Here is a 10,799-nt window from a genome sequence, read left to right as displayed (position 1 = left end):
TGGAGGGCTCGGCCGAGGGGGTCTCGAGTGAGGCGGAGTTTGCCTGCTCTCCGAGGGTAGGTCCACTACCCTCGAGTGAGGTGGAGATGTAGTGCTCCGCTGGAGCCCTCGGCGGGGTGGCCTTGAGCGAGGTGGAGATTGTCCCACGGGTTAGAGGGGACCTCGGTTGGGCCGTACCGTGGAGCAAGGCCGTGAGCCAAGCATGTATTGGGCCTCTTTGGGAGTCTGGGGAGGATCCGGGTGCTGTAGGAGATCTGCAGATGCCCCATGATATCCGGGTGCAGAGCGATGATGTTGCTGTCATCATTGGTGGCTTCTTCCTCTCTAGGATCGCCGTCGAGTAGTCATTCTTCCCCTTCGGATCGGAGGAGGACTGTTAGCCTTGGTTCGGTGTGACTGCAGAGTCTGATAAGGTGGTAGGCACTGTGGCCCAATTGCCTAATCATATTTTGCTTCTTTGAAGGCGGTTTAGTCCCTTGGTTAGGGTGCCCCTAATTATGGTACCCGACGATAGCCCCCGAGCTTTTATAGGGATGAGTATCAGTCCTGCAGAGGCTTGATCCCTCGGAGTTGTGACTCGGATGCTAGGTTGTGGGTTTTGCTCCTCGAATGTGTGAAGTTTCCTCTGTGGGGGCGCGTCAGCGCACCCGCGGGTGTAGCCCCCGAGGCCTTGGAGGAGTGGAAGCACTCGTCCAAGGGCTATAAACGCCGCGTTCGTGTGGTCGACCGGCTAATGCAGCCTACCCAGCATTCATTTCAGCCGGCCTCAGCGTTCTTTTCAGCCGGTATCGGCATTCCTTTTAGCTAGTAAGGTGGCCCTTGCCCTTTGCGGACCAAAGCAAATGGCTTATTGAGCATACAGGGAGGTTTGTTTGACTCGTGGGATTTCACAATCGGCGGCAACCGATTTATTCGAGGATACGACCTTGGCCGTGGAATGCGAGGAGCCCCCGAGCCCTAGCCCATGTGAAGGCATTCAGGGGAACCCTCGATTTAGCATTACGACCCTCGTCGCCCTTCTGCAGGGAGGAGGGGTGAAGCGCACCATGCTACCATTGCCCGGGCCGCGAGTCATGGTTGCTTCGGTGAGTTGTTAGCGGGTAGTTCAAGTGGACGTCCGTGCCCCGTTCGTTAAGGGTCGGCTCGAGGTCCAGAGACACGTCACATAAAGCACTGGCAAAGGTTCGCTAGGCGGGGCTCGGTCCCATTAGATAGGGTCTGAGGGCTCGATGCTCTCCCTCGATGGGATCCCCTTTACTAGGCACCCTCGGCTGGCCTTGAACACTGCGTAGGACGTCTCGAACTCCGCGTTCGAGGGTAGCTTGTGCGGCATGCCCATGCTGCCCCTGACTCTGGTGATCTAGGGCGTCTGTCGAACCCTCGGTGGGCCAGCCTTCGAACCCCTGATCAGTAAGGCCTTGGAATAAAGTTCCTTCGATGGTAAGGAACCCCCTGAGGGATTATTCGGTCATAGTCCGCGTACGGCGCGGAGTAGTGGGTCGCGTGCGGGTCTTCCGCTGGTCGTGGGCGATGTGTCCCGGCGCGAGCGGTGCGGGCGCGCCTTTTCAGGCAGCAGCCTCGGGTAGACGGAACGGCGCGGGCGACGATTGGTTGATGTGATGGCGCTACAGTGCCACTGCGCCGCGTCGGTTACCGCACCGCGGTAATTATTGTGTGCACACGCGGGGGGTTTCACAGGCGTGGGGCTCATCTGTTAGCGACCGCGAAATCTACCGCATTCAATGTGGCGGATCCGCGGCCGCTGTGGAGAATCCGCCCGGCGCAGCGATAAAAGAGAGAGAGAGAGGGGGGGGGGATCGGTTCGGCTTACCTTGCCATCACCCTTTCCTTCCCCGCCTCATCTGCTTCCCCTGCATCAGAGCCCATAGCCAAGAAGTGAGAGGAAGAAAAGAAAGAGGAGAAGTGAGCGCACCTTTCCCTTCGTTCGAGCCTTTCCACCCACGTCCCCTTCCGTTGAAGTGATGGCACAGCTCGCCGATCCAGCACTGTGGGGAAGTTCCACCACCGACACAGCGCTCCTGGAGTCGCTGGTCACAGATGGTGTCCTACCACCAAACACCGACCCATCACAGCCAGTGTGGATTGCCCCGACATCGGCGGAGAGGGAGCCGCAGCCCTCAAGCGGCTATGTCGTGAGCCTGGCACGACTGCACGAGAGGGGATTCGGCGTCCCCGCCGGCCGATTCATCCGTGCGCTCTGCCACCATTACAAGGTGGAGCTGCACAACTTCTCCCCCAACTCCGTCTCACAGGCGGTAGTCTTCGTCGCCGTCTGCGAGGGCTATTTGGGGGTGGAGGCGCACTGGGAGCTGTGGAAACACCTGTTCCGCAGGGAGCTCTACACCGAGCACGTCCCACAAGGCCCGAGGAGGGCCGCCCGCATTGGTGGCCTCACGCAGCAAGAGCGTGAGAGGAGGGGGGGGGACTTGTACATCCCCTGCAAGATGACGACGAACAACGCCGGGTGGAGCCGAGGGTGGTTTTACCCGCGCAACGACGGCAGGAGGCTCCCGGCGTACACCGGGAAGATCCTGAGGGAAAAGCCGGACGAGTGGGGGTACGGGGTGTCGCCCCCTAAGTGCCAGGCCAGGCTCGAGGTGTTCACTGATGTGCTGCGGCGCCTGGCGGACAAGGGGCTGACGGCGGTTGCCGTCATAGCCAATTTTCATCGGTAGAGGGTGCTCCCCCTAATGGAGAGGAAGCTGGCAATCTACCAGCTGACGCCCAAGGCCACGCCTGAGGGTTCGAGGATGTCGAAGAGACTACTCTCCCTCGACACCGCCGCGCAGAGGGCGAAGAGCGCGGTGGTGAACTTCCCCTCCGACGCCACGCAGATCTGGACGATGAAGATGCGCCCCAAGGAGGGGTACATCCAGTTGGTAAGTCTTGCTACGATTATCATTGGTTTGGCGCCATTCCCCTCCTTCCCTTCCTGATCTGGGGCGTGCCTGCAGGAACTAAGCCATAAAGGCTACGTCTCAAAGCCCCGGCTCCCCGAGGTCCGCGACACGAACCGCTTGCACACGCAGGAGTCTGAGGAAGGAGACCCATGACAAGGAGAATAGGAGGAGGGAGAGGGAGGGCCTCTCATCGGAGACCATGCCCGAGTCCACCCCGGAGGCAAGCTCCTCGTCCGGCAGGGTGGACTTCTCGGAGTCCGAGGACTTCGAGATGTAGATGGCCGGAAGCCCTCCGCCGGTCCAGCAATGGGCCCGCGTCGAGGCCTCGGCGCCGGCGGCGGGCGAGAAGGGCCCCGCGCCGGTAGCGATTGAGAAGGCGCCCGCATTGAGGGCGGACAGGAGGTCGCCCACGCCGGCGGCGGGCAGGGGATCGCCCACGCTGACAGTGGGCCGGAGGTGTGACAGCCCATGTTTTTAGTTAGCTAATATAGGGTTATTATCATCAAATCATGCATCATTAAATGAAAATTTTGCACATAAAATGCCGAGTCATTTGAATCATGTTTTTTTAAAGATTTAAACTATTTTTCTTGATTTACTACAAATACTCCCTGAAAATAATTTCTAAAACATTGTTCAAATGAACTTTTGCCCAAAACCAAAGTTGTGCGGTTTTGAAAGGAAAACAACTTTTATGTTCAAATATTTTCAAGTTGTTATACAAAAAGTGAAGAAAAATTTGAATTTGAACACGAATTTAGCTTTTATGTATATTCATCACGAATTCTAATTTAACTTTGAAACGAAGCCTCAAATGAAAAAGCGATAGAAACAAAAATTGAAGGTTTCAAAATTTTGAACAACTTTGGTATTCAAGAGTTTTTCTTTTGAGGCCAAAAAGAAGGAGAAACATTTAGTTACAAGATGAAAGTTTGAACTTTGAATTATTTACGAGATTTCCATCACCACTATCTCTCCTCTCTCCTCCCTCTCTGTTTCTCACCGTGACGGCGTTCGCCGCCGGCGTCGGCCACTGGCCGCCCACACGTCGCGCCCCTGACCGAAACCGCCAGCGCGCGCCCCTAAACCGGCACCTCTGGCGCCGTCCCGCATGCGACACGCGTCCTGCTGTCCCCTGTCTGCCACGCCGCACGAGGATGGCCGTCGCCGTGCCTCCGTGTCAACTGGCCATGTGGCCCTTCCCCAGCGCCACCACATAAGCTGTCTGTCGAGGTCAATTTTGTTTTCTCCACTCTACTCTCGCTCTCATCCTGAGCCGGGCTTTGCTCGCACACCGAGCTCACCGGCCCTCCACCGCCCCGCCACGCCATGGCCGCCGCCGCCCTAGCTCACCGCGGAGTGCCACCCTCTGGCCTTCATCTGCCCTAACCGACCCCGGGAACGGGATCTCCACCCCTCAGTGAAGCTCACCAGCCTGACCTTTGGCCCCTCCCCTCACCGCAGCTGCGCCACCGACCGCCATTAGCGTCGCCGCCTGTGGCCTCCACGGTGAACTCCTCCGTCCGCCCCTCCACTGCTCAAATAGACCTTCCTACGAGCTTCCTTACCGTCCACCGAACCTTCCCAGCTCAGTCCTGCCGCTCCACCCACGCCGGAGCGCCGCCATTGTCACGCCGACGAGCCGCCTCCGACCACCCCAGGCCCCACCGAGGACACCTAGAGGTAGTTCTCGACGCCGACATCCTCCTCCACCCCGGGGCCCCCGCCGCCGACGAGCTCCCTCGCCGGGAAACGGCGGCGCCGCCCTCCCTGTCCCCTCAACTATTTTCAAATCCAGCCAAGGGCATATATGCGAGGCCCCAAATCTTTCTAGGGGGTTTTCTACAAATTCTAGGGACCCATCTGCAATATTTAGATTTGTTTTCAAATTTTTACGGTGAGTTTGTAAATTCAATTAAAAATCATAGAAAAATCCTAAAATAGCAAATGAAGACTTTTTGGAATCCTTATCCAAATCTCTGCAATCTGGAACCATAATATGACATGTTTTAATTATAAATTTTTGCTACAAAAATATATTTATGTTTAATAGTGCATAAAGACTAGTTGTTGTTACCTTTTTAATAACTAATGTTTGAAGCCATGTCATGCTATGAAATTTTTATGGTAGCATTGACATGTGATTCTAGTGTTACTATAAAAATTTCTTGGTCATTTCTGATTTTTAACTTTTGTTTTAATTAAATCTTTATTTATGCCTAGGTTAAATGGTTTTATTTCTTCAAGTTGTTGTACTATGTTTCATGAACTAAAAATTTTACAAATCCTCTGAACCAGTGTATAGTTACTGTGGAAAAAGTTTGCGAATTTTTTGTTATGCCTAACTATACCAAATGATTTTTATTATGGAGAATTGCATTAATTAGTGAAAAAAATAGTTATTATGCTGGGAAAAATATAATATTTTTTGCTAGAGCTTTTCCTTACGAACCTAATCACTTTGCCAAATTATGAAGCCCAGAATCTTAGTAGAATGGTCTGTATAAATTAACCTTGGTCTATGTCACTATAACTTGATTTACTTTTGATGCCTTGTGTAGTGCTCCTTTAAATCTGAAAAATGTACAGTAGGTTCACCATGAGTTCACCAACACTTAGTTAAGATTTCATTACCATTACTTACATGATTTAACCTGTACAATTTATCCTAGTTTGACTAGTGTTTGTTGAAATACTTGTGTTACATGACTTGGTAGGATTTGGAAAAAACCACCCCGTTACTTACATTCATCGGCTATGTTCAAATCCTGCAATAAGGGCATGTGACCTTTTGCTACTCTGTTGTACCATGTAATCCAACTCTCAGGGGGATTAGGCCAGGCTCTTAAGCAGTCGGCCCAGAGGTTTAGATCGATGTTTTGACTCACAAAAGGAATCCTATTTGCTTCACAAGAGATCAAATCTATGGGATTTTCATGGGTTCGTGGGCCAAGACAGAAAGATTTTGGGTTAGAAGGATGCGGCAGAAGGATGTTTGACACCTGAAGTTCAGAAATTCAGAAGTATTCATATGGTGTCATATTTCAGAGTTCAGTATTCAGAGGCTTAGTAAGCTAAAGAAAATTAAAGGATTAGGCTGAATATTACGTTCAGGCCGCAGATTGCCGCATCATCATTTGCAGAGCTTGTCGTCTGAGCTGCAGAATCTGCCATGATTCAGATCTGTTGAGTTAGGGTTTGATTGCTGTAGGCTTTGATTCAAATTCCGGGTGCTTGGAGAGTTCTTGCTCGGATTTGTAAAGATTGGTTTTCGAATTATGCTCGGATTCAAGAGTTCGATTCAAGGTGGAAGTGTTACTCTAATCTTGTGCGGGTTGCTTCTAGTTTGAATTCTGTCCGCTCTTGGATATTTATAGAAGCCTGATGCATTGCCATCGGCTTTTTGGAAAGTAAGCGAAGACACATGGAATTGAAGGAAAATTCGATTTGATGAAAGTAAAGTTCATTACAAGGAAAGCCGATTTTACAAAGGAATCGATCCTTCGACTTTGTGATCCTACTCCTATAATGCTACAACACTATTTCTACTGTTCGTATGTGCCTAGTACCTACGATGCTTGGGGCTTCGGGTCAGCGCATCCCCGCTGCTGTCGTCGTCGTTGTCGTCGTCGTCGTCGTCGCTGCTGAAGGCGCTGCTGCCGCCTTCAGACCCGGAGTCGCTCCGGCCGTCGCCGCCGCTGTCCTCTTCTTCGCTGTCTTCCTCGGAGGACCCGAGGAACCGAAAGGGCTTTCCGCCCATCGGCTCATCATCGTCGGACGGGGAGTCGATCTCCTCTTCCGAGGAGGAGTCAACTTCGTCCGAAGAGGGGTCTTCCTCCTCGCTGCTCTCCGACTCCTCCCGGAACATGAGCCGGAGGTCTTCTCCTTCAGTTTTGGGCTCGTCCTCCTAGGAGACGACCCCGAAATCGAACTCCTCTGCATCCCAATGCAGAGGAGCCAGCGCTTCTTACACCGCAGTCGGGTCCCACTCTGGCGTCGGCTCCCGACTCTCTGGAATGGAGTTGATGGAAGAAGCAGGGAGGAGGGAAGAAGAAGGAGAAGAGGAGGAGGGAGAGTCTCCAAAGGAGTTGGAGTCGGAGGAGGAAGAGATCGCCATTGCTAGTGCTGGAGGATTGGGGTTTTCTGCGCTACTGGCTCTGGAAGCAAGAAGGAGTTTGCTGTGGAGAAGAGCCAATTCGGGTGAGATTAAATAGTGAAAAAAGATGGGAGTTGGATCGGCAGTTTTCACGTACTACGAGAAGCCAGTTGCAGAGACGTTGCGTCTTCCTTGGTGGTTGCAGTGTGTTTAATGAGTATTAACGGGAAGATGAAGCGACGGATTGGTTTTGGAACTATCATTGCCAAAACTAGGGGGGCATGTGTTATCGCCATAAATTAACAGGATTAATTTATGGGCCGAAAGCAAGATGGGCTTAAAGCAGAAGATTGAAGAAGACTTGTAAATCGGCTCCTGCGTGAGCATCTGGGCCACATGGGCCATGTATCTTATGTTTAGTTTAAGATTAGAGATAGAGTCCGATCGGGACAAGATTAGTTTAGATTGTTTCCTAAGTCTCCGGACTATAAATATGTACCCTTTGTTATTCGTAAGGGAGAGCGTCATCACGTCTCGCCAACAACAACTCTCGGTGCATCGCCACCCCTAATCCTAGGGTTTCATCCAAGTAAGCGCCATGCTGCCCTGATCGCTTCTCGCGATCAGGGCAGCGTTGTTCTTGCTTTTACCTTGGTATTACTTGTACTGAAGCGTTTTTAATGGCAAGTAATACTAGTTATCTTGATGTTCGTAGCATGGCTTTTAGTAGATCCGTTGTGCTTCGTTGCTTATCATCTACGAACATCATGTTGTCTCTGTGCAGTCACGTTTCAATCTCATGCTAGTTCTCGTCGCATAGAATTAGTTGCACAGAGACAACACCCTGCTTCCTTTATGTTTAGTAGATCTGATCTGTTACGGTTTGCTCTTATTCTTAAGAGTTGGCGTAATATCTGCTAGGTTAGGCCTTGCAAACGGGTTGGACGATCCGGTGGCGTCTTAGATGCTTTGCTTTAGTCTTAACAGGGAATTGATCCGGGAATCGGCACTTGCTAGTTCTTAGGCCTATGTTTTGTTTATGGTTTAGTTATCTGTTACGTTTATTAGGCCTAGTCACGTGTAGGATGTTCCGATCTAGCAGTGAAGCCTTTACCATTGTGGATTAGATTAATTAGATTTAATTGAAGCAGTCTTTCAGTTATTTGCTTTAATCATCAATATCTGGATGCAACAGATCCCATCTGACACCGGGACCCGATCGGCTCTTTAAAGCCGATGCAAGAGTCGTCCCGGGGAGCCGACCACAGCTCAGACTTACGTTTCCATGTGTTTGTGCGTGCAGGTCAATCATCGCAAGCACGTCCGCACCTTCCTGATTGGGTATAGGTCAGGTGGCACGCCCTGCGTCTTCACAAGCCGCGGCGCGTTGCTGGAATTGTGGGCTGTCGACGAGGGAGCAGTGCCTGCCAGCGCCCCGGCGACCTCTCGGCTCTTCGTGTTGCCCGTCGCTGCTCGCCGATGGGTTTTGACCGACAACAGTACCTGATTGGCCCGGCAAGTGGACTTTACTTTCACCTTCTTTGAACGCCGTTTCTCATGCGCGCACATGCGGGTGCAGAGTCGTCGTACTCTGTAGTTGAGGTTGATGACCCTGATCCATAACCCAGAAAGAAAGGGGAAAAGTCGTGTGGGCGAAGTGAGATGTTGATCCCCATGCGTGTGTGTTAAGTCTGCCTGGCCAGATTAACAAATTCGATTCGAATCGTCCGCTTCTCACGGTTTGGGACTGCTTAACCCTTTTACCACATAGAGTAAGAAGTGAAAGATGATGATGATAAATATGGCTGGTTGGATGATGAAATGTAATTGTTTTCACCATGTATGCTATTGGATAGATGCTCCCTTAGAATGGTTAATTGAACTAGAACCTGAAAGCTAAAACCTGAAATTAAGGATCTACTTTTATTGCTTTTCGGCAAACCAAACGCCTCAAGCCAAAAGCCATGCATGTCTAGATAATGGGCTAAGTATACCCTTAGTCGGGTAAGTCTTGCTGAGTATTAGTATACTCAGCCTTGCTTGTGGCTTTGTTTTTCAGGTGGTACATCTGAGGATGTGGTTGATGTCATGACGTCTTGTTTCGTCGCTAGACTATCGTGTATTTTCTGCCGCACTTGAACTCTGTTGTACTTTTATAAAGTCAAATTCGGTTTGTAATAATAATTCAGCTTCAGGCACTGTGCTGTAAAATTTGCAGAATGTTGTATTCGGTGGACTACTTTGTCGATTCTGTTTCAAGTGGTTTAATCGGGATTTTACCCTACAGCACTGCCGGATTACTCCGTTTTAAGTGCGTGTTAACCCTGGTTGTCATTTCGGTGATGGTTATCGCACTTAAGCCGGATTAATTTGGGCGGAACTGCCACAGGAGGTGGGCAGGAGGGTGCCTGCTACGGCGGGCCGAGGAACACCTGCATCGGGGGCGGCGGTGGGTGATCGGACGTCTGCATCCGCAACATCGGCGGGCGGCAGGACGCCCGCAGTGAGCGCAGAGACCCTCGAGCGGACAGCCCGAGGGTACAGGCTAGTCCAAGGGCGACACCCCCAAGCCGGTCGTTGGGGAGCGGCGGAGTGCCGCGAGCCCAGAGGAACGGCTCGGGCAAGGGCAAACTTAGCGCCCTGTCGAGATAAGTAATTTTAGTTCCGCTATTCGCATTTGATTGTTCGATTCTCCGGTCCCAGCTAATCTTGTCTTTCTCCCCTGCTTTGTCCAGCCTGAAGGTTGATGCTCCGGACACCGCTCTGCTCGCGCCGTCCAAGGTCCTCAAGTCCGAGGCAAGTGCTACGCAACGCTCGGCGGCGCAACCCCCGACCGGAGGGCCTCAGGCGCTAGAGGCGGCCGCTGCGGAGCTCCGGGAAGCGCTGATCCGGGGAGCCCAGAGGGTCCATGTGCAGACGGGCATGAGCGATTCCGGCCATAGCAGCGCAGCAGTGGCTGCTCGATCGGGCGCCGAGGAGGAGGCCGGCCGGCGCAGCGAGGAGCATGCTGCCCGGCCGGACGCCGGAGACGAAGCCGGCCGAGGCGGTGTAGAAGACGCCGCCCAGTCGGGAGTCGGGGATGATGCCGGCCGAGGCGATGTAGATGACGCCGCCCGGCCGGGAGCTGGAGGAGGAGAGACCTGCGGGGATGTATCAGAGCGCCCCGCCAGCCAGTCGAAGGAAGAGACCCTCACCCCTGAGCCCACGGGGGCTGGGGACGAGGGTGCCGCAGCGACGGCGGAGGCGCAGACGGCGCCAGTGGTGGAGGTGTACTGGGACGAAACGCCGGTGGCGGCGGCACCGGCGGAAGCAACGCCAGGGGCGGAGGCGCCGGCGGAGGACCCCTGGGAGGTTGCCATCGCTACCGCCGCCGTCGCGTCCACGTCCGAGGGTGGCTTCGACACTTAGCGGCCCAGGAGGCCCGTGCGCGAGGGGACCTGGGCGATGGCCAGCCTGGGACCCCCCCGGTGTATGACCGCAACGAGCGGACGGAGTCCAAGGCCTGGGAGGGTTATGACCAAGCCAATTATGACATCGAGCGCGCCCTCACATTTTCACTGGACATCCATCGGGGGTTCCATCTTCAAGTCGGCGACATAAGTATTGTCCTGCAACTTGTCCCTTTGCGTTTTGTGGTTCTTTGCTCACGTCCTTCCACTTGCAATAGCTGAAGCAAATGTCGCGCGACAAAAGCGACGAGTTGGCCCAGTAGTTCACCAGGGTGTACTGGCTTGAGGAAGACAACGCCTGCCTGCTCACACTGATAGGCGAAGTTAACACCT

The 10,799-nt window shown here is 53.0% G+C and overlaps 1 protein-coding gene across 1 annotated transcript; it reads left to right on the top strand.

Moving 5' to 3' along the window:
• The first annotated feature begins 3,198 nt into the window (after window positions 1-3,198).
• On the top strand, window positions 3,199-10,425 carry LOC120681106 (brain acid soluble protein 1-like). The gene is made up of 2 exons (XM_039962643.1): window positions 3,199-3,366; window positions 9,721-10,425. The coding sequence occupies exons 1-2, from the start codon at window positions 3,199-3,201 to the stop codon at window positions 10,423-10,425; spliced, it is 873 nt and encodes a 290-aa protein (XP_039818577.1).
• Window positions 10,426-10,799: the final 374 nt, after the last annotated feature.

Source organism: Panicum virgatum, chromosome 7N (assembly GCF_016808335.1).
Source record: "Panicum virgatum strain AP13 chromosome 7N, P.virgatum_v5, whole genome shotgun sequence".
NCBI classification, from domain to species: domain Eukaryota; kingdom Viridiplantae; phylum Streptophyta; class Magnoliopsida; order Poales; family Poaceae; genus Panicum; species Panicum virgatum.
Note: the sequence above shows the minus strand (reverse complement) of the source record. Positions and strands in the feature narration are given on the sequence as shown.